Source organism: Lutra lutra, chromosome 4 (genome assembly GCF_902655055.1).
Source record: "Lutra lutra chromosome 4, mLutLut1.2, whole genome shotgun sequence".
Taxonomy (NCBI): domain Eukaryota; kingdom Metazoa; phylum Chordata; class Mammalia; order Carnivora; family Mustelidae; genus Lutra; species Lutra lutra.
Genome location: NC_062281.1, coordinates 409,059 through 427,225, shown reverse-complemented (window position 1 = coordinate 427,225; position 18,167 = coordinate 409,059). Strand labels below are relative to the sequence as shown.

Below are 18,167 nucleotides of genomic sequence, written 5' to 3'. Positions count from 1 at the left end.
TGGAGTTTTAGAAAGCTCACTGGAGGACCCCTCGATCCCTTTCAAGAATGGGCAGATTCCATATTCCTAAGGTTTATTGGAGACCAAGCCTCTCTCTGGATCCAAAACCATGGCCTGCCCAGCATCAGGTCCCAACATGGGCCTGGGGCCCCATCTCTTTCATTCTAGTCTAGGCGAGTGCCCACACTCAGCCAGAGGAGGGACAGTGCCCAGACTCAGCCTCCTGACCAAGGCATCCATCCGGGCGCGAGCCAACCCTGCAGCAAGCTCTCTTTGGGAGGCAAGAGAGTCCATCCTAGGGGAGGAGGCCCACAGGAGCAGCCCTGTGGGAGGGGGAGGTGTAGCCAGGGCAGAAGCCCCACTTTAATCCCCAAACATCACTCCCACTGCAGTCGCTGTGTGTGCAGGGCTTGGTGGTAGGCCCAACTGCCTGCGGCCAGGGCCCAGCGACAGACGTCCTCTTTTGGTAGCAGCAGCAGTCTGTCTTCCTCCAGCCGGCTCAGGAGGGCTGCAGCACCCAACATTGCGCCCCCCCACATTCCATAAGTGTTGGTTGTGAAAACGGCCACAATGAGGATGGTTACTGCAACCACCAGCACCACTGCCTGACCAGCCACAGAGCGGCCCTCAGCACCAAGGTGGTCACCGGCCACTGCCAGCACCATCCCTCCTCCCAGAAGCAGGTTGGCAGAGGAGCGATCCCCATTCACCCAGTGGAAATCAAAGGCCAGAAGAGGCAGGCCAATGACAGTGGCCACCCAGGCTCCAGCAAGACAGTCTTCATCTGTGCCCAGCCCCGGGGCCAGCACGGTGGCAGAGGCCAACGCCTGGAGCAGGAAGCCAGCAGCGGCCCCTCGACTTGCCTGTCAGTATAGGGATAGGAGGAGATGTGGGGAAAAAAGAAGCCAGGGCTTTCCTTTAAGCAGGGAAAGGTCTGGGGGTCTCATGCAACCCTGGCCCTCAGACTCAACCTCCCACCACCGTCTCCCTGGTCAGGGCAACTGGACCTGATGCAGGTCCTTACAGTTTGGGAGTGGGACACACCCCACCCAACTCCAGTGTACTCACCTGGGCAGTGCTCACGGCTGCATGGAGAGACACCACTCCCAGTGCCAGGTGGGACAGGGTCGTGCTCCACTCACTCCAAGGCCTGGGGGCCATGGCACCTCGGGTGGTAGTGAATGTGACACAGGAAGGGGATCCAAAACTTTGGAGAGGAAGAAAACGCAGAAGCCGGCGACCAGAGCCCTAAAGGCAACTCTCCTGGACTCCCAGGTTCCAGAGCCCCATTTCTAAGTGTTGGGATAGGCTCATCCGAAACTTTCCGGACCCCTGGGACCCCTGGACGCAACTGTGGGGAAGAAGCAGCTAGTTAGGCCGGCAGAAGAAGGGAGAAAGCGAACCTGACCTGGGTGGGCGTGAGTTCTGGGCCCTGGGATCGAGGTAGGGGTGCCGGGCCTCGGGGAGAGTCGCGCGCTAGGCCCACTCGACCTGGTTCCTGCGCTTTGGGAGGCGCCGTCTTCGGAACCGGGCTTGTAAGCAGCTACGGCGCAGTCTCTCAGCGGCGGGTGAGCTGCGAGGCCGGACGCAGCGGCGAGCTGCAGGCCAGAGTCGCCCGCCGGCGAGCTCGTCCGCTCCCTTGCTCGCAGGTTGCTGCTGGGTCTCCAGCCCAGCGTTGGCCGGGCTCAAGCCAACGAGAGGAGTGGAGGCTAGAGCGGCAGGGGGCGGGGTCTGGGCGAAGGGGGCGTTCCAGGAGAGCTGGAGGAGGTTCTGAGGGCGGAGAGGGGACTAGGGGGAGAAAGCTCTGTCCCACGACTGAGGTATAATACCGTGAAGGTTTGGAGGGATCTGTAGTGAGGGGAGGGGCTGTGAAGGTAAGGACCCATGAAAGGGGAGGGTCGTGGGCGGAGCTGTGAGGGGAGAGGATGGGCTGTTAGGGGATGTGGGCGGGACTGAGAGGCGTGTGAGCGGGGCTGTGAAGAGGTCTGGGCGGTGCTGGGAGGGAAGGGACTATTTTAGGGGGCGAGACTGTGAAGGGATCTGGGCGGGGCTATGAGGGGAGAGGGGGTTCTGGGAGGAGCTGGGAGGGAAGGGGCTGTTCCAGGGGGCGGGGCTTGGCAGAAGGGCTGGGCGGGGCTGGGCGGGGCTATGAGGAGAGGGAGTTACGTGGGGCTGACAGCCTGGCCTCCCACGGGCTGTGGGCTCTAAGGGGCGAGGGCGATAGGGTCCCCCTCCAGAAGGCTGGGAAAGATTCGGAGGAGGGGGTGTGTGGAGGCCGTGGGCGCTCTCAGCCTGGGGTCTCAGCGAAGGACGCGGGGGAAGGGCGGGGCCGGTGTCCGGGTGCGGCCCCGGGGGCTCGGGTTTCGGCACCCCCTTTCTTCGGGCGCGCGCCCTCCACCCGCGGGAGCGGGGCCGTGGGGGCGGCCGCCCCGAGCATGCGCACGGGTCTCGCAGCGCTCGGGCGCGGAATCGGGGCGCTGGGACGCGGGGCGGCGCGAAGCGGGGCCCTCTGCCGCCCCGCGCGCCCATGTACGCCTTCTACTCGCTGCTAATCTACATCTTCTACAGCCTCTTCCGTAGGGATGGCGGGGCTGCGGCGGCCGGCGACCCCGAGGACCCCGCCCAGGTGAGCGGAGCGCGCGCGGCGCGGCCCGCGGCCGGCGCCCCCCTTCCCGGGAGCGGGTTTGGCGGTCCAGCGCAGCGCACGTTCCCGGGGTGCTGGCGCGGGGGGAGGGGTCCGTGCGGAGGACCCCGTCTGCGATGTGGTGTTGGAAGCGGAGACCTCGACGCCCTTGGCCTCGGGTCTCGGAGGGAGGGGGCCCCACGGGCTGCGCACTCGATGCTCAGAAGTCCCGCTGCTCCCTCCCCAGAGTGCGGGTTGCAAGCGCGGGGGTCGCCGCCGCCCCGACCAGCCCACGGCGGAGCTGTGGACGGAGCTGACAGGCCTGGTCGGTAGGTGCTGTCGGTGCGCCGGGAGCGCAGCGTCCCCGGGGCCAGGAGGGAACCCGCCGCCCGAGAGAGGAAGGGGCTGCCCGCGACCTCTGGTGGGGGGGCGGGGGAGGGGGCCCAGCAGGTGCCTCCGGGTGGCCTGGCCTCCGACACGTGAGCCGCGAGCCTCGCTGTCCCGCTACCAGGCCTCCCTGGGTGCTCCGAATCTGAGGATGGGCCGGAAGAGGGAGCCGAAGGCCGCGCTACGGAGGTCTCCCTGGAAGAGGCTCTCGTGCGTCTTGCTGAGTTCCTCTCCGTCCAGCTGGGGGCGGAAGAGAGCTCCGGGAGTCCTCCTGACCTGACCAAGGTGAGCGGAGCTGAGGGTCCTTCTCCCGCGGACCCTTTCTCTCTGCACAGTCCTCTTGTCTCCCCGTGCGTGTCACCACCTCAGTCTCCTCTGGTCCGGTTCTTATGTCCTTTCCAGCCGAGCGATGTCCCCCCACTGTTGACGGTGACTGGTCAGCTTTTGGCCCTCCTGGCGTGGATTCGGAGCCCCAGGGGAAGGCAGGCCCTGTCCCAGGGGACTCAGCCGGCGTTGGAGGGGCAGTGCCCCACTCCCGTGGGTGCGTCAGGCGTAGTGCGTTGTAGAGGGTGCATGTGGAGGGAGTGAAGCCCACAGAAACGGAGTGGCCCACAGTTCGGGGGCTCATGCCCACCTGTTCCTAGGCGTCCCCTCCTCCTGGTTAGAGACCTCGTCAGTCTTAACTGGCCCACCCCACCCCAGGATCCCCATCTCGAGAAGAAAGCCCTTCCCTTTCACCAAGGGATGAGGCCCAAGGGCAGAACCCTCCCCAGCTGGAGGAGGACCGGAGGGCTTGGCAGGGGCTGGAGCAGCTCATCCTGGGGCAGGTAAGGGGTCCAGCAGGCACCCGGGACTGGAGTGGGGGATTAGGAGGAGATGCTCCACGCTGTGCCCTCCCCTCCTTCCCAGCTGGAAGAGCTGAAGCAGCAGCTGGAACTGCAGGAGGAGGAGCTGGGCCGCCTGCGCCTGGGAGTGGTAAGGCGTCGGGTGGGGTTCCAGGAGGGGGTCGAGAGAGACCCCTGACTCTCAGGTGCGTCTCCAGGGTTTCTCTCTCCGCCAGGGGGCGACAGACTCAGAGAAAAGGGTTCAGCATCTGACCCTGGAGAACGAGGCTCTGAAGCAGAGCCTGAGCCTCACGCGGGACCTCCTGCTGCACTGGGGCCCCGCGCCCTCCGCCAGGGCCCCCCAGGTATCCTCCTTAGCCACTACCGTTCCCGCAGTCTGGGGCTCCTGAACACCTGCCTACCTGCAACATGGCCCAGGGCCTGATGCTGCTGGAACCCTCTCTGACCTCTCAGGGCCAGAGCCCCAGGGGGTGGACAGGCCTTGGGAAGGTCTGCGCAAGGTAGTCCCCTCCAGGAGACCAGTGCCCGGGGGAGGACACCTCTGCCCTGTCCCGTGGACCTGTATAGTCAGGAAACGGGGACTCATGACCAGTTCAGTCTGCTGTTCTCAACTTGACATCCCCATCCCTGAAATGGGGCTGCTGGCATGCCCCTCACCCCCCCACGCCCCCCCTTCCGCCGTTGGCTCCTGGCTCCACGGCTGCCCTGCCCCCCTGCCCTCCCTCCCCATGCAGGAGGAGGCAGAGGCGTTGGTGGAGCTCCAGGGTCGGCTTCAGGAAGCCCAGGACACCACAGAAGCTCTTCAAGTCCAGGTGGGCACTGAGCCCAGGGGCTGGGAAGGCTGGGGCACCAGGAGGGGGGGTTGTCTGAGGCAGGCCCGGTAAGTGCCCTGTTTCCTCAGTGACAGGGGTGGGGTGGGGCGGGGCAGCTGGGGGTGCAGGAGGTGCAGCTGCAGGGCCTTCGGGGGGCCCTTCGGCAGCTCCAGCAGGAGACAGAGCAGAACTGTCGAAGGGAGCTGCAGCAGATGCACGGGCAGCTGGCAGGTAAGGGCGGGGACCAAGGGCTCATGGGAAAGCCAGAGGGTCCGGGCTCTCCCTCACAACAAACTCTCCCTGCCAGGACTCCGGGCACGGATGGCTAGCCTGCGCCAGGGCTGTGGGGACCTCCGAGGACTGGTCAGCACATTTACCCAGAGCTGCCAGTGTTCGCTCAGTGAAGCCCGGGGTCAGGTCAGGACCATCTGCCCCCTCTCTGGAACTTGCTCTCTGGGTAGCCTGGTGACTGTTCGCCCATGGGGAACCCCTTATTCTTTCTCCCCACCTCGGGGGGCTACCCTCTGTAAGGGGGTTGGTAGGCGCTGGAATCAGAACAGCTTGTGATCTCCCACACCCTGGGTGTGATCTCATTTCTCGGTCTCATTTCTGTCTGTGCAAATTGGGGTAACAGTAAATCCCTCACAGGGTTGCCAACCCCATAGGAGACAGGTGTCTTTCTCCCTTGTTGTCCTCAGGTCCTGGGTCTCCATCCTGGGCCCACAGAATGGTCCCCGTAGGGGCCCAGAGCCACTGAAAGTTATGTTCTTAGCACCCCCACCCACCTCGCCTCGACCACGCCCCCTTCCTCACATCCCTATTCCGCCAGGTATCCTGGGCCCTGGGAGCACTATCAGCTGGCAGGGGTGGGACTCAGCTCCCTGAGGAGCAGCGGGGGCCCCCGACTGGATGCCCAGGGCGGCTGCTGGAGCTCAAGGGTATGGCAGGCTTGGACAGTGGAGGAAGGGGGGCCTCCCCATGCTTTAGGGCCTGGGAGGCAGACCACTGATGTGATCTCCATCCCAGGAAATATCCGTGTGCTGTGTCGGTTGAGGCCAGGGACACCCTCCAGCCTGGTGAGCTCGGAGCCTGGCCCCAGTGGCACTGTCACCACCTGCTATCGAGGGCGCCAGCGTCGCTTCCGCCTGGACTGGGTCTTCTCTCCAGAGGCCAGCCAGGAGGAGGTGATGCTCTGCCCTCCGTCTGGGCTGCCCTTCCCTCCTACTGCCCCTGAGTGAGAAGAGGCTCTGGGTTCCCCTTCATTTGCCTTCCCAGTGGCTGAACTCCAGCCATTGAAGGGAAGGGAGCAGGAGGTTCTGGGAGGCAGGAATGAGAGCCTAGCTGGCCATCTCCTTTCCTTCTGGAATTTTCTCTTTGCATCATTTGACCAAGCTCTGCAGTTCCGGTGGAAATAAGCCTTCTGGTTTAACAGAAAGGTTAACATTTTAAAAAGCAATTTTTTTTTTTTTTTAACCAGGAAACTAAGCAAAATGATCTTGTCTGAGATGATGGCCACTGCTCAGGGAGCTGGCTGCTGAGCGCGGCTCGGGTGCTGCTGTGATGGGGACAGGGCTGTAACCTCCTCCACCCAGGCTTGCCGGCTGCTTACTCTCCCGGCCTTGGTGGAGCAGGCGGCTGTGAGGGCAGGCAGGAGGCAGTTGGGCAGCCTCAGTGCTCTCTGGTTGCCTGCTACAGACCCGCTACAGATCCGTTCTCCTTCCCTCCTCCCCTTTCCTGCCCACCGCTCACCACCTTGCTTCATATACTCCCTGTCACTGTCCACATAGAATTTGCCATTAGAACTTCTCCAGAGTTCAGGAACCAGAGGCGATCGCATAAGGGAGGGAGCAAGCAGACCTGTGTTGGCCTCGCAGGGACACAGTGTGAGGAGAGGGTCTGGCAGATGGCCAGGGCACCCTCCCCCACTTCCTGGAGCACCACAGCTGTTTTTCACCCTCTCTCTCTATCTCACATGCCACCCCTGGTCTCAGCCTGCATCCCAAACTTCAGCCCTGTGCAGGCCCCGTCTGCTGTCCTCCAGGCAGTCCTCTGGACAGGGCCCTCCAATTCACTGTGTCTGAATGAAGGAGCCAAAGGCGTATTTCACTGAGCCCGCTCACTTGTGCTTCCCATCCGTGCCAGAGCACAGAGTCCCCCTATCAGTCACCTGCAGCGCTTCCTTCTGTTCACGGTCTTAGTGACCTCACTGGCTTTTCTGGGTTCTGCCCTCCTTGCCAGCCGTGAACACGCTGAGTAGAACTTGCAGGCTTCTCGGGTACCAGCCACCTTCTGGGCACAAGAGCCGGCCATGTTGTTGCTCAAAAGGCTGCTGCTGGGTCTGGTGGCCAACAGGACCGGGGTCCCAGTGCCACCTCCTCTTCAGCAGCCTCTCTGTGGACCCTCTCAGGCCAGGGTCCCAGTGAGCTTGGCAAACCACCATCCCACACAGCTGGGGAGCCCTTTCGGGCTCACCCGTTATGCACCGAGTACTGCTCCCAGTCCTCAGGTGCATGCTCCCCTTGAACCCTTGCGACAGGTGGCACTGTACTCATCACCTCACCGAGCAAAAACCTTAGCCCAGAAGGATGCCATGCACTCTGCTTCCCATCACACCTGGAGTTTGAACCTGGCAGACAAGCCCAGCATTTGGGTCCTTGGCTGCTGCTCCCCTGGGCCTCCCAAGTGGCCCTCGGAATCCCAGTGCTCCACGTTGCTTGCTCCTTTTTTCTGTCGCATTCCTTCCTGTCTTTGCCTGGCAAATTCTTGCAAATGCCACCTCCTCCAGGGAGCCTTCTTAATTTTGGGGGAGAGCCACCCTTCCACCGTGCCCCCAGAGCCATCCTCCCGGGGGGAAATCAAGCTTCGTTCATTCGCTCTGTGTCCTGGTTCTGGGGCTTAGGACCCCCCCACCCCTCCCACCCCTAGGTCTTCAGGGAGCTGGAACCAGCTGTGCTGTCCTGCCTCCATGGCTACAGTGTGTGCATTTTCACCTATGGTCAGACGGGGACAGGCAAGACCTACAGTATGGAGGTGGGAAGGGGAGACCCTGGGTGGCTTCTGGGACCAGGGGCTGGGATGTGAGTCTGATGTGGTGCCCCACCCTGTCCCAGGGCCCACCTGAGGACCCTGGCATAGCTCCTAGGGCACTGCAGTCGCTGTTCCAGGAGATGGGGACCGGAGGGCAACATCGTGTGACTCTCAGCATGGTGGAGATCTACAATGAGGCCGTCAGGTCAGAGCCATGCTACAGCACCTTTTTCTCACCTTGTGCTCTTCAGTTCCCGTGGGAACCTCAGAAACCAAGCCCTTCCCTTTCTCACCAGGGATCTCCTAGCCCCAGGGCCTCCTGAGCGGCTGGCCGTGAGGCAGGGCCCAGCAGGCCAGGGGGGCATTCAGGTGGCTGGCCTCACCTACTGGGATGTGCCCAACCTGGAGACGCTGCACCAGGTAAGGCTGCCCAGTGGCAACGCACCCCCGCCCCCTCCCACCTCCCAGCAGCCCTCCGAGGCCCCGCCTGTGCTCCCACCTAGGGACGCAGATCCCGCAGCCGGCAGGTCCTATCGCTCCGCCCTCCAGATGCTGAGCCTGGGGAGGAGCAACCGGGCCACTGCCGCCACCACCAAGAACCCGCACAGCTCTCGGTCGCATGCCTTGGTCACGCTGACCTTGCGCGCGGCGTCCCCACCGCGCGGGCCAGGCACCGCAGGTACCGAGGCGCGCACCCGAGCCCCGCGGGTCGTGGGGGCTCGCGGCACCCGAGACCAGGGATCCCTCCACGTCGGGCTCGCTCGCCCCCGCAGGCACCCTGCATCTGGTGGACCTGGCGGGATCCGAGCGTGCCTGGAAGGCGGGGGCAGCCGGCCCGTCGCGGGGAGACCGAGACAGCGCCCAGCGTCTGCGGGAGGCCCGGACCATCAATCGCTCGCTGCTGGCCCTGGGGGGCGTGATGGCCGCGCTTCGGGCCCGCCGGCCACACGTGCCCTTCCGCGACTCGCAGCTCACGCGCCTGCTGCAGCCGGCGCTGGGACCCGGCGCCACGGCGGTGCTGCTGCTGCAGGTGGGCGGTGGCGGCGGCGGGGCGGGGGACGGGTCGCACAGCCCCCGCCCGCTCGGGGCCCGCCCACCAGCGCCGCTCCCCCGCAGATCTCCACGCGGCCCGAGGACCTGGGTGAGACCGTGTGCTCGCTGAAGTTCGCCGAGCGCGTGGGTAGAGTGGAGCTGGGGCCCGCCCGGCGCTGCAGGGCCCCGCGCTCTGGAACGCCCTCCTCCCTCAGCACCGACACGCCCCTCACCGGGACCCCCTGCACGCCCACGCCGTCCCCCGGCAGCCCTCCGAGTCCCGGCGCGGAGAGCGACTCCGGCTCGGCTCTCGGGACCCAAAACAACGTGTCCTCCTAGCCTGGACTCGCGCCTCTGCCGGCAGAGCTCCTACACCCTCACAACCTCCTTGATCTCTGGGAGCCCCCCTCTCCCCCCCCCCCCCAGTTGGTTCCTTTGCCCCATGAGTGAGGAGTACTTAGCGCAGCGACAGGTCTGACCCTCCCTCCCCCAGGCCCTCCGCTCCCTCCTTATCACCATTTGCTGTTATCGCGGCACACAGCGGGGGATGCCAGACCCGCGGGAGGTGGACCCTGCCAAGTGGTTAGCCCAATCACCACCCCATCACCAAAAATCAGACTTGGCATTAAAATGTTGTGTACTCCTTTACTGTTATATTCCCCACGACCACCACCAAAACCAAGTAGGATTTTGATTTCCTTTTCCCAAAAAAGGTGCTGCTACCTCATTCCCAGGCAGATGAGGGAGGACAGGACTTTAGGCTGGAGCTGAGATTTAGGTCCTCCCTCCCCCCAGCCTGGAGCCAGGGAGGGGAAGTGACACATGGTGATGGATGGGTAGAAAGAAGGATAGATGGACAGAGAAAGTGGGATCAGGAAGGGGTTGCTGCAAGCAAAGCCCCCACTCTTTCCAGTCTTGTCTCTGGGGGTAAGGGAGGCATGACGACCATCAGGGCCAGCCGGGGTGGTGCCCCGCTAGATCACAGCCCTTTGGGGGGCAGTCCAATAAACAGCATGGATTCTCAGTACCGCTGGTGCCTGATGCTTCAGGCTGCCCTGGCCACCAACTCCTTTTGGGCCTCCTGGCCTTGGTTCCCCAACGCGCCAGTGGTGGCAGGAAGGGCAAGGAGAGGAAAGCTCCCGTGCCCTAGGAGCCTCCCAGGCTGTACCAGGAGAGTAGCCAGCCTGGGGTAGAGGCAGCTGGGGCCCGGGAGTGGCTAACCCACACATCATAGATGCTCTTGTTGGGTGGTACCCCCTGGAAGAGGGCATCTAGATCCCAGAGCAGCCCTGGGGGACCCTGACTTTCAGGGGCCACCCCCCAATAGGCTGAGCTGGTTGAAGGTGGACACTGGGGACAGGATGTGGGCGGTAGTGGAGCCAAGGGCATCACCACATTGGGAGTGTAGATGGGCAAGTAGGAGGTGGGCAGCTGCCCCCAAAGTGAGGCCCTGTGACTCCCAGCGGACAGCGCCCCAGGCTCTGGAGAACCCTGCAGTAAGTGGAGGGGCCAGGCTCTGTGCTCAGGGGAGAGGGGCGAGGGCCTGCTGGTTCCCCCCTGGGAAGTCTCCGCATCTGCTCTCCTGGGCCCGGGAACGGGGCAGAGGGGCCACAGAGGCCTCTCAGAGGGCAGGGGTGGAGTGGGCATCACCTCCCCACTGTGCCCAGAGCCTGCATGACCTGGGCTGCTTCGTGGTGCCCCCTCCCTGGTATCGCCTAGCAAACACTTTATGCTGAAGCCCTCACTGGGTGGTGGCTGGGGACTGGGTGGCAGCTGGGGACTGGGCGGCCGGTAGGGCCAGCCGTGCAACACGTAGGGGCCCAGGTCCTTGGCGAAGGCTCCCCGCGCGCCCCTGCTCTGCCAGCGCCGGCAAAGGGCGGTGTTCTGCAGCCGCAGCGCTTCAGCGGGTATCAAGCTCACGTCGACTGCCCAGAAGTTGCCCTTGGCCTGCGGCTTGGCCGGATCTTTAGGCACCTGGAAAGGGTGGGGAGGCTTGGGTGGGGCCATCCGACCCCAGACACACAGGATTTCCGCCCCAGCTCCGACCCTCGCCCTACCCCACCTTGCGGAAGCATCGGTTGGAGGAGAGGTTGTGGCGGATGGAATCCTTCCAGCCCTCGTAGTCGTCCTTGAAGAAGGGGAAGGCGGCCTGGACCTGACGGATGATCTGAAACCACCCACCAACCGGCCAGTTGGCCGGGTGCGCCGTGAGCCAGGACGCAGTGGGCGGCGGGGGGGGGGGGGGGGGGGGGGGGGGGGGGGAGGGGAGGGGGCAGCACCGCCCCTCCCCCCACAGCCGGGCTTAGGGGCCTTGCCCGCCCCCACCATCCAGAATACGTCTAGGCTGGAAGGAAAAAAGCCCCGAGGGAAGGGTCCTGCCTCTGCACCTCTGCTCTTTCCCCTGTGCCCAGGCCTGAACTGGCCGCACTGAGCTTAGCTGGTCAGGGCCAGGTGGGGAGCGGAGCTGGAGTCTGAGCCTAGGAGTAGGTGGGGGACGGGTCTGTCGAAAGGTCCGATTCCTTAGTGTGAGGGGAAATGGGGGTCCCTCTCACCTGGGCCAGCTTCAGTCTGCGGGAAGGTGCGGCCTGGATCACCAAGGCAATCATGGCCAAGTAGGTGTAGGGTGGCTTGTCATGCCGCAGGTATCTCTTCTTCCTCCTCTTGGGGGGCTGGGAGGACGAGTCCGACCCAGGAAGCCCTAGGCGTGGGCTGCTGCAGGGCCCCATGTAGGGTGGGCGCGCAAGCCGGGCAGGCGCCTGGCCCGGTGGAGGCAGGGCAATGGGGCAGCGTGGTGAGGAAAGGCTGGGGGCCTGAGGCCCGCGGTCCTGGCGGGCCAGACCCTTTATCATTCGGATGGAAGGGGGAGGGGAAGGGAGGCAGAGGGAGGGAGGAATAGGCAGTGGGGGAGGGGAGCAGGCAAGGGCTGCCACAATTAGCAGGTTTCAGTTAATCTGGAAGGGAGGGGCAGGGAAGATTCCAATGGGGGCTGCCGGCGGCCACCCAGGCCTCACTCCTCACCCCTAGGCTGCCTTCAGCAACTCCTACAAGCTGGAAGGAAAAGCCTTTGGAATAGGCCTTGTGACTTATGGTTACTTTATTCTGTCTGGGCTGGGCTGGGCTTCAGGCGCCCATTTAAGAGCTGAAGGGGTTGATTTACCCACAGTTGACCTGCCAAGAATGGGTGGGGCCTGCCCAGAGTTCAAGGCTGAGCAGCTTCCGGGACCTAGGTGGTCTTCGGAGGGCCTCCTGGAGGAAACCTCAGGAACAAACTAGGGACACATTTAATTCAAGTAATTTTCCCAGGGGCTGCTGTGGGTCCCCAGTGGATTCCCGAGGCCTAAGAGGTCCCTTTTGTCCCCTCCCTGGTGCCCGTTAACAGCGGGAGCTGACCAGCTCTCCTTATTCCTCGTGTACCTCACTTGCCCTTCCTGGCCCCAGAGGACTTTTTGGAGGCAGGCTTACCTCCCTTCTCTCTTTTGGTCCATTGGACCCAGAGCTCTACATGTTGTTATCCAGAAGGATATCCCTCGTTCTTCTGGGGCACTTGGGGAGTGCTCTTGGGTGTGTGTTTGTAGGAAGAGGAAGAGATCTCCTAGCTGGAGGGGTTTACTGGACACCTCTTGGGGCCAGGCCTTGAGGATACAGCTTCATGGGTCATAGTTCCTGTCCAGGGGAGGATGCAAGGACCACCTGGCTTCTCCCTGGATAGGGGTGAGAGCATAGGTGTGTTGTGTGAGTACACAGGAAGGCTTCCCAAGGAGCCACAGGGCCTTCTAGGTAGAAGGAGATGTTCCCCAGGCAGGTGGGGGTTGGCCTGAGTGGAGGAGGGGCATAGGGAAGAGAGTGGAGGCTCAGACTGGGGAGGCCTGAGGGGCGAGCACCCTCTGTTCAGGCCTGCCTATAACCTCTGAGGGTTTTAGCAGGAACAGGACCTGTCCCAGAAGTGTGGTGCCAGAAAAGTGCCTCTGGCAGGTGCCCTGAGACTTACTGGTCCTCTCGATTCCCAGACCCAATTCTGTCTTCTCCCCTTCTCTCTGGCCATCTGATCCGTTAAGGATTTTGAGTTAGTTAAGGCCTATGGTCTGTACCATGACCGGAAGACCAGCCCTGCCTCTTACCAGCAAGTTTACCCAAGGGGGTACTGGGCCCAGGACCCTAGCAGTGGTGGCTGGTGCTGGTGTCACCGTCCCCAGACCCAAGGGAAACCACAGGAGCCCAGGGACACACTTTGTACCACTCTACTCCAAGAATTCAGCTTTTCTTGGGTGCCCCCCGCCCCCGCAACATTACACTCTTGAGTGGTTGGAAGCCTGCAGCGCACAGTGCGCAGCCAGCCGGTGGTGAGGCGCCGAGGGAAGGGGCGCTGGGGAGTCTGGGGCAAGGTGGATGATGTAATGCGGAGCACCACACCGCCCCCTTCACTCTCACACTCCTCTCAGACGTCCTGGGGATTCCTCCGACCCTGTGTCCCTTTGCTCCGTCCCCGGAGCTCTAGCTGAGCTCACGTCTCACCGCGCGGCCACTACGGACGGGCTCCCAGCCCCGCTCCATCAGCAGAGAAGTCTTTCCCTCCTAGTCTTAAGGCATCACGTCCCCTCCACGGGTCCTCCCTTGCTTGGCCTGACGTTCAGGGCTCCCCGAGCCCCGCTACTCCTAAGTGGCCGCTCTCCCCCGCCCCCTCAACCACCGCCTCCGTTACTTCCACTGGCCCCGGGCACCGGGTCCTTCCCCTTTCAGGTATGCTTGTCCCTCCGTCCGGGATGACTCTGCTTTGTCGGGTGGACCCCGGCCATGTCTTAGAAGCCCAGCACAGACGGCCGCCCTCCCTAGGGGGGACCCTCTGACTGCTCGCCCCTCCCGACCCATCCGCGTCGAGGACGCCCCCGCCACAAAAAGGCTCGCGCAAGGCCGCCGGCAGCCCTCCACTCGGGGCGGGCCCCGCCCCCTGGAAGATCGGGCCCGCCCCCGGGCTCCCATGGGGCGCCGCGGCTTCCGGCTCTGGGCCCCGCGGGCCGGAAGTGTAGCGTTGCCATGGCGAGAGCCGGGCGCGGGGCCCGCCCCCGCGGCGCCCAGAGGAGCGCGGGGCCGCGGGAGCGGTGGACCAGTACGGGTTCCCGGCGCTGCGGCGCAGTGCGCACGGCGCAAGGTGAGGCGCGGCCTTCCGGGGCCCGTGGCGGGAGAGGACGCCGGCCGGGGAGGGAGAGGCGGCGGGGGCGCAGGGCCGAGCGCGGCGTCCTCGGGAGCCCTGGCCGGCCGGCCCTCGGGGAGGCGGGCGCCGGCGCGCGAGTCCCTGCAGGCCCCACCTGGGCGCCCGGTGCCGCGGGTCGGGAGCGGCTTCTCGGGTGGCTGCTGTGCGGGGAAGGCCGCCCGGAGGGCTTTTCGCCGGGGTCTGTGTGCGGACTCGTCTTCGTTTTTGCAACCTGTTGGTCGGGTCGGCGGCGCGAGACGTGCGGCCGGGGATTCCGGCCGGCGGGGAAGGGACGTGCCCAGGCTTTGTGAGGGCTTTGGAGCGAGGCCAGACCAGAAACTGGAGCCTCTCCGGGGTTCCGGTGGCCTCCGGTGGGGATCCTGGGCGCCACCTCGCAGACCAGGGTCAGGGTGAGAAGCACTAGTGCGTCCCAGGGCCCGGCCCCGTGCTCCAGGCCTGTGGGGGAGGGTCAGGACAGGTTGGGGCCCTTCAAGGCCCTGCAGCAGGGGCTGAGGCAGCGAGGGGATTAATCTCCATGGGTGCAGAGAACCGAGGCATGTATGGAGTCGTTCCAAGTTTAGGGACGCTGGAGAAGGGCTGTCCCCCCTCGGAGCTCTGGCTGTGCTTTCCTTCCTGGATCTTGAAGTTGGGGGTGGAGCGGGCTGTGGGGACACCACTTTGCTCTTCTCAGTTCCTGTCTTGGCTCAGCAGGGAGCCCTCAAGGGTGCCTTTGCTTCCCTGTGTTCTCCCTGGACGGGATTGGGGTTGTCCTGAGTCCCAGAAGAGGCCTCTGCTCCTGGCTCTGCTGCCTAGTGCACTTCCGGGGCCTTGAGGCCAGGTTCTCTAAGGGGCTAGTGACTGCCGGAAGGAGACTACACAGAGGGTAGCACTGGGCACCTCATTGTGATGGTCGTCTTCCCCTTTCCCAGCTCCCCAAGCTCTTGTTCCAAGCTGGGATGAGGAAGCTCTGGAAGGTCCTTCCCTCCTTCCCTCCCTATGCATGGGCTGGATTTCCTCCCAGTTGGCTGAACACCTCCCCACTCCCCTGCCCTGCTCTGCTGTATGTCCTGGCCTCATCTCTCAGCTGCCTGGGGTGTGCCTGGACTTTGGTCTCGCCTGGCAGCAAAGGGCTGGCAGGTACCTGGGAAGAGGGTTTCTGATTCCATGGACTCAACACTGAGATCTGTGTTCTGGGGATTTCCGAGTCTTTGGTCTCTCTCAACAGCCTGTGTCCACTGTGTGTGCTTTTGGTACTTCAGGGTGAGGCGAACCTCCTAATGTCCGGTGACCTAGCACACCAAATACGGGGAGGTGTTTGGCTGGGTGGACTTGGATGGCCCTGGTAGCAGTTGATGTGTCCCCACTCTTCCTGGTCACTGGATGACACTCAAGGTTAGCAGTTAATGTTGTTGGCTTCTTGTGAGGAAATGTCACAATTGAATCACTTTTAAAAAAAAAAGATTTTACTTATTTATTTATTTGACAGACAGAGATCACAAGTAGGCAGAGAGGCAGGCAGAGAGAGGGGGAAGCAGGCTCCCCGCTGAGCAGAGAGCCCGATGCGGGGCTGGATCCCAGGACCCTGAGATCATGACCCGAGCCGAAGGCAGAGGCTTAACTCACTGAGCCACCCAGGCGCCCCTGAATCACTTCTGAGGGTGCCCTGAGCCCGCTGCGAAGGCACACACACGAGTCGTGTCTTCGCAGTGTCGGCTTTAGGCTTTATTCGGTCCTGAAGCGAGGGTAACGTAAAGCGGGTGTAGGATTCCAGACTCAGTGACGTTTCACCGTGTGACTGACTTGGCTTCTTACACGGCACACGACAAACGAGATAACAAGGGGGCAGGGAGTTCACGAACCGAACCCCAAGTCCGTCTGCGGGCGGCGGCTGAGAGGGGGCCCGGGTCTTGCCCCCGTCAGCTCTGGTCAGCTCTGGGCACTTGCTGCTTCTGTTCAAGCAGGGCCGTGTCTCAGTCCTGTTCGGAGACCAGCCGGGAGAGGCCGGGCGAGGCTTGGGCAGCAGCTGCCTTTCTGAAGCGGTCGGACTGAGGGGGTCTGTCTGTCTAGGGGGGTCTGTCCGAAGAGTCTGACGTTTGCTGCAAAACCCTCCCTTTTAAAGGGATCTAACGGGTCTGGGGCCTGCAGATGCCCTCTGCTTCTGCCGGTTATCAGTGCTGGACGTGGCAGATCTCGTGGCTGCGGTACCTTTTTTTTTTTTCTCAGATTTTATTTATTTATTTGACAGAGAGAGACACAGCGAGAGAGCGGACACACCAGGGGCAGTGGGAGAGGGAGAAGCAGGCGTCCTGCTGAGCGGGGAGCCCAATGTGGGGCTCGATCCCAGTCCTGGGATCATGACCTGAGCTGAAGGCAGACGCTCGATGACTGAGCCACCCCAAGGGGCCGTAGTACCTTCAACGGCTTGTGCCATTGCCGGACACAGGCTCCTGCTTGAGTGAGGATCCACGCATCCCGCCCTAGTGCCTCTGCCACGGTCCATGCGTTGCCAAAGCAAGACACCTGGGGGGCTCTTCCCTTCCCTCCAGGCTCTCAGAACTTCTTCCTAAATGTCTTTGATTCGGGCCCTTCCTGTCCATCCCTTCCACCGAAGATCCTGCCTCCGGGACTCTTCCTCACCCTCTGGGATCGCAGCACTTTCCCCTGCCTGGTCTTGGCTCTGTCTTCGCTGCTTGCCCCGTCCTTCTCACCTCAGAGCGATTGATCTGAAATGCAGCTCGGATTCTTGTACTTTCCTTCTTGAAACCCTTCCTCACAGACTTGGAATAACACCCATCGGCCTCTGCTGACCAGTCCCCACCCTCTGCCCCTCCCCCCGGCCTCTGAGCCCTTTTCCGTGTGTGCGTCCTGCTGCCGCTGTACTGAATCCATGAGGTGGTGGAAGGGAGAGAGCAGGCCTCCCCCACCCTTGCAGGTTCTGTGGCCTTGGGCAAGGCTCATCAGCACCGCAGGCTGGGAGGACAGAGATGTGGGACTCTTCAGCTCTACAGGGGCGGGGGTCCCACGGAGGAGCAGGAGGTCAACCGCCAGGAACCCTGTGAGGGCAGTTATGGTAAGGTCTGTTGGTGGATGTTGGATTCTGGGCTGTGTCCTTTCTTCGCAGCCATGACAAGCCCGAAGACTGAACAAATGGATACTGGCAGAGGAGCGCCTGGGAGGTGAGGCCACGGGGATGGAGGCTGCAGACAAGTCTTCAAAGAAGTTTCGGTGTGAAGGAGAGGAGTGTGTGGGGGAGGTGGGGGGTTGGAGTTGGTTTGAGTGGGGAAGTCGGTGGAGATCCAGAAAGATTAGGGAGGTTGTGGGCTTGAGCAGAGGAGTGACTGTATCTTCAAGGTCCCAGGCAGATAGAAGGGGGCTGGTCTGCAGGGTGGAGGTGGAAGGTGGTGGGGTAGTTGCCCTGCCAAGTGGCTCCCAGAGCCTGAGGCCAGTGCTCTCTGCTTAGCCCTGTCTTGCTGCACTGGGATTCCCTGTAGCCTGGGCTGTTCTGTGATGTGATGACGGTTGTGGTTTTGTTGACTTTGTGTGGCATGTCCTGTAAGCTTCACCCCCAACCCCCACCCCTGCCTGAACCTTTTCCTGTTGTTTGTTTTTTAAGATTTTATTTATTTGACACAGAGGGAGAGCCAGAGAGGGAACACAAGCAGGGGGAATGGGAGACAGAGAAGCAGGCTTCCTGCTGAGCAGGGAGCCTGATGTGGAGCTCGATCCCAGGACCCCGGGATCGTGAGCTGAGCCAAAGGCAGACGCCTAATGGCTGAGCCACCCAGGTGCCCCACTTTTCCAATTTTATTTTTTTAAAGATTATTTATTTATTTGACAGAGATCACAAGTAGGTGTAGAGGCAGGCAGAGGGAGAGGGAGAAGCAGGCTCCCCACTGAGCAGAAAGCCTGATGCTGGGCTCGATCCCAGGACCCTGAGGTCATGACCTGAGCCGAAGGCAGAGGCTTAACCCACTGAGCCACCCAGGCGCCCCTACCTTTTCCTATTTTAGAAGGAAGGGAGGATGGTGTGGTTGCATGTGACGCTTTGGGAGTCTCCAGGCCGCAGATGAAGGGTCAGTTTTCTGCTGAGCTCTGCTGCCGTCCAGTAGGTTTGAATGCCCCTCCCTGTGCGACAGGGCACAGGGCACAGCCTTGCCATTGCTGATGGACCTCCCATTTTTGCAGGCCAGGTGTACCTGCGGCACAGCTGAGTGATGGTCTTTTCCATCAGACCAGCTCACCCACAAGCTCAG

The 18,167-nt window shown here is 62.8% G+C and overlaps 5 protein-coding genes across 13 annotated transcripts in view; 2 read left to right on the top strand and 3 right to left on the bottom strand.

Annotated features, from left to right (window-relative positions):
- Nucleotides 1-56: 56 nt before the first annotated feature.
- On the bottom strand, nucleotides 57-1,828 carry TMEM276 (transmembrane protein 276). The gene is made up of 3 exons (XM_047724490.1): nucleotides 1,492-1,828; nucleotides 1,069-1,351; nucleotides 57-863 (listed from the first exon to the last, which is right to left on the bottom strand). Exons 2-3 carry the CDS (start codon nucleotides 1,159-1,161, stop codon nucleotides 378-380), a joined length of 579 nt encoding a protein of 192 aa, XP_047580446.1. The 5' UTR covers nucleotides 1,162-1,351; nucleotides 1,492-1,828; the 3' UTR covers nucleotides 57-377.
- Nucleotides 1,829-2,270: 442 nt separating this feature from the next.
- KIFC2 (kinesin family member C2) lies at nucleotides 2,271-9,333 on the top strand. Of its 7 annotated transcripts, none has more exons than XM_047724481.1 (18): nucleotides 2,272-2,626; nucleotides 2,871-2,952; nucleotides 3,135-3,295; nucleotides 3,413-3,551; nucleotides 3,713-3,837; nucleotides 3,920-3,985; nucleotides 4,053-4,199; nucleotides 4,590-4,667; nucleotides 4,835-4,898; nucleotides 4,975-5,084; nucleotides 5,497-5,605; nucleotides 5,694-5,851; nucleotides 7,593-7,697; nucleotides 7,778-7,899; nucleotides 7,991-8,114; nucleotides 8,244-8,373; nucleotides 8,468-8,724; nucleotides 8,811-9,333. In XM_047724481.1, exons 1-18 carry the CDS (start codon nucleotides 2,528-2,530, stop codon nucleotides 9,063-9,065), a joined length of 2,331 nt encoding a protein of 776 aa, XP_047580437.1. In that variant the 5' UTR covers nucleotides 2,272-2,527; the 3' UTR covers nucleotides 9,066-9,333. The 7 variants fall into 7 exon arrangements, 6 of the variants coding, with proteins under 6 accessions (XP_047580440.1, XP_047580437.1, XP_047580435.1 ...); XM_047724479.1 differs by having other exon boundaries at nucleotides 4,784-4,898; XM_047724480.1 differs by having other exon boundaries at nucleotides 2,273-2,626; nucleotides 4,071-4,199; nucleotides 4,784-4,898.
- Nucleotides 9,334-9,357: 24 nt separating this feature from the next.
- FOXH1 (forkhead box H1) lies at nucleotides 9,358-13,644 on the bottom strand. 3 transcript variants are annotated; one of them, XM_047724485.1, is made up of 4 exons: nucleotides 12,845-13,644; nucleotides 11,279-11,983; nucleotides 10,789-10,893; nucleotides 9,358-10,700 (listed from the first exon to the last, which is right to left on the bottom strand). In XM_047724485.1, exons 2-4 carry the CDS (start codon nucleotides 11,573-11,575, stop codon nucleotides 9,873-9,875), a joined length of 1,230 nt encoding a protein of 409 aa, XP_047580441.1. In that variant the 5' UTR covers nucleotides 11,576-11,983; nucleotides 12,845-13,644; the 3' UTR covers nucleotides 9,358-9,872. The 3 variants fall into 3 exon arrangements, with proteins under 3 accessions (XP_047580441.1, XP_047580442.1, XP_047580443.1); XM_047724486.1 differs by having other exon boundaries at nucleotides 11,279-11,972; XM_047724487.1 differs by having other exon boundaries at nucleotides 10,789-10,854; nucleotides 11,279-13,644.
- Nucleotides 13,422-15,080, bottom strand: LOC125099222 (translation initiation factor IF-2-like). Its single transcript, XM_047728635.1, has 3 exons — nucleotides 15,056-15,080; nucleotides 14,248-14,370; nucleotides 13,422-14,146 (listed from the first exon to the last, which is right to left on the bottom strand). Exons 1-3 carry the CDS (start codon nucleotides 15,078-15,080, stop codon nucleotides 13,422-13,424), a joined length of 873 nt encoding a protein of 290 aa, XP_047584591.1.
- The window catches only part of PPP1R16A (protein phosphatase 1 regulatory subunit 16A), a 41,186-nt gene continuing 36,770 nt past the window's right edge, over nucleotides 13,752-18,167 (top strand). Inside the window, exon 1 of the mRNA XM_047724191.1 lies at nucleotides 13,752-13,872. The gene's annotated coding sequence lies outside the window, so the exon portion shown is untranslated. The remainder of the gene's footprint in view (nucleotides 13,873-18,167) is intronic.

Coding starts and splice junctions, on each gene's coding strand:
- KIFC2 (XM_047724479.1), top strand. CDS start 2,528: ATGTACGCCTTCTACTCGCTGCTAATCTACATCTTCTACAGCCTCTTC. Junction 3,552..3,712: donor GCAGTGCCCCACTCCCGTGG/GTGCGTCAGGCG, acceptor ACCCCACCCCAG/GATCCCCATCTCGAGAAGAA. Junction 8,374..8,467: donor GCGCGGGCCAGGCACCGCAG/GTACCGAGGCGC, acceptor TCGCCCCCGCAG/GCACCCTGCATCTGGTGGAC.
- FOXH1 (XM_047724485.1), bottom strand. CDS start 11,575: ATGATAAAGGGTCTGGCCCGCCAGGACCGCGGGCCTCAGGCCCCCAGC. Junction 10,894..11,278: donor GCAGACTGAAGCTGGCCCAG/GTGAGAGGGACC, acceptor GGGTGGTTTCAG/ATCATCCGTCAGGTCCAGGC. Junction 10,701..10,788: donor CCAACCGATGCTTCCGCAAG/GTGGGGTAGGGC, acceptor CACCCTTTCCAG/GTGCCTAAAGATCCGGCCAA.
- TMEM276 (XM_047724490.1), bottom strand. CDS start 1,161: ATGGCCCCCAGGCCTTGGAGTGAGTGGAGCACGACCCTGTCCCACCTG. Junction 864..1,068: donor CAGCCGTGAGCACTGCCCAG/GTGAGTACACTG, acceptor CTATACTGACAG/GCAAGTCGAGGGGCCGCTGC.
- LOC125099222 (XM_047728635.1), bottom strand. CDS start 15,080: ATGGAATCAGAAACCCTCTTCCCAG. Junction 14,371..15,055: donor ATCAGAAACCCTCTTCCCAG/GTACCTGCCAGC, acceptor CCTCCCCCACAG/GCCTGGAGCACGGGGCCGGG. Junction 14,147..14,247: donor CGGAGAGGCTCCAGTTTCTG/GTCTGGCCTCGC, acceptor CCCGACCAACAG/GTTGCAAAAACGAAGACGAG.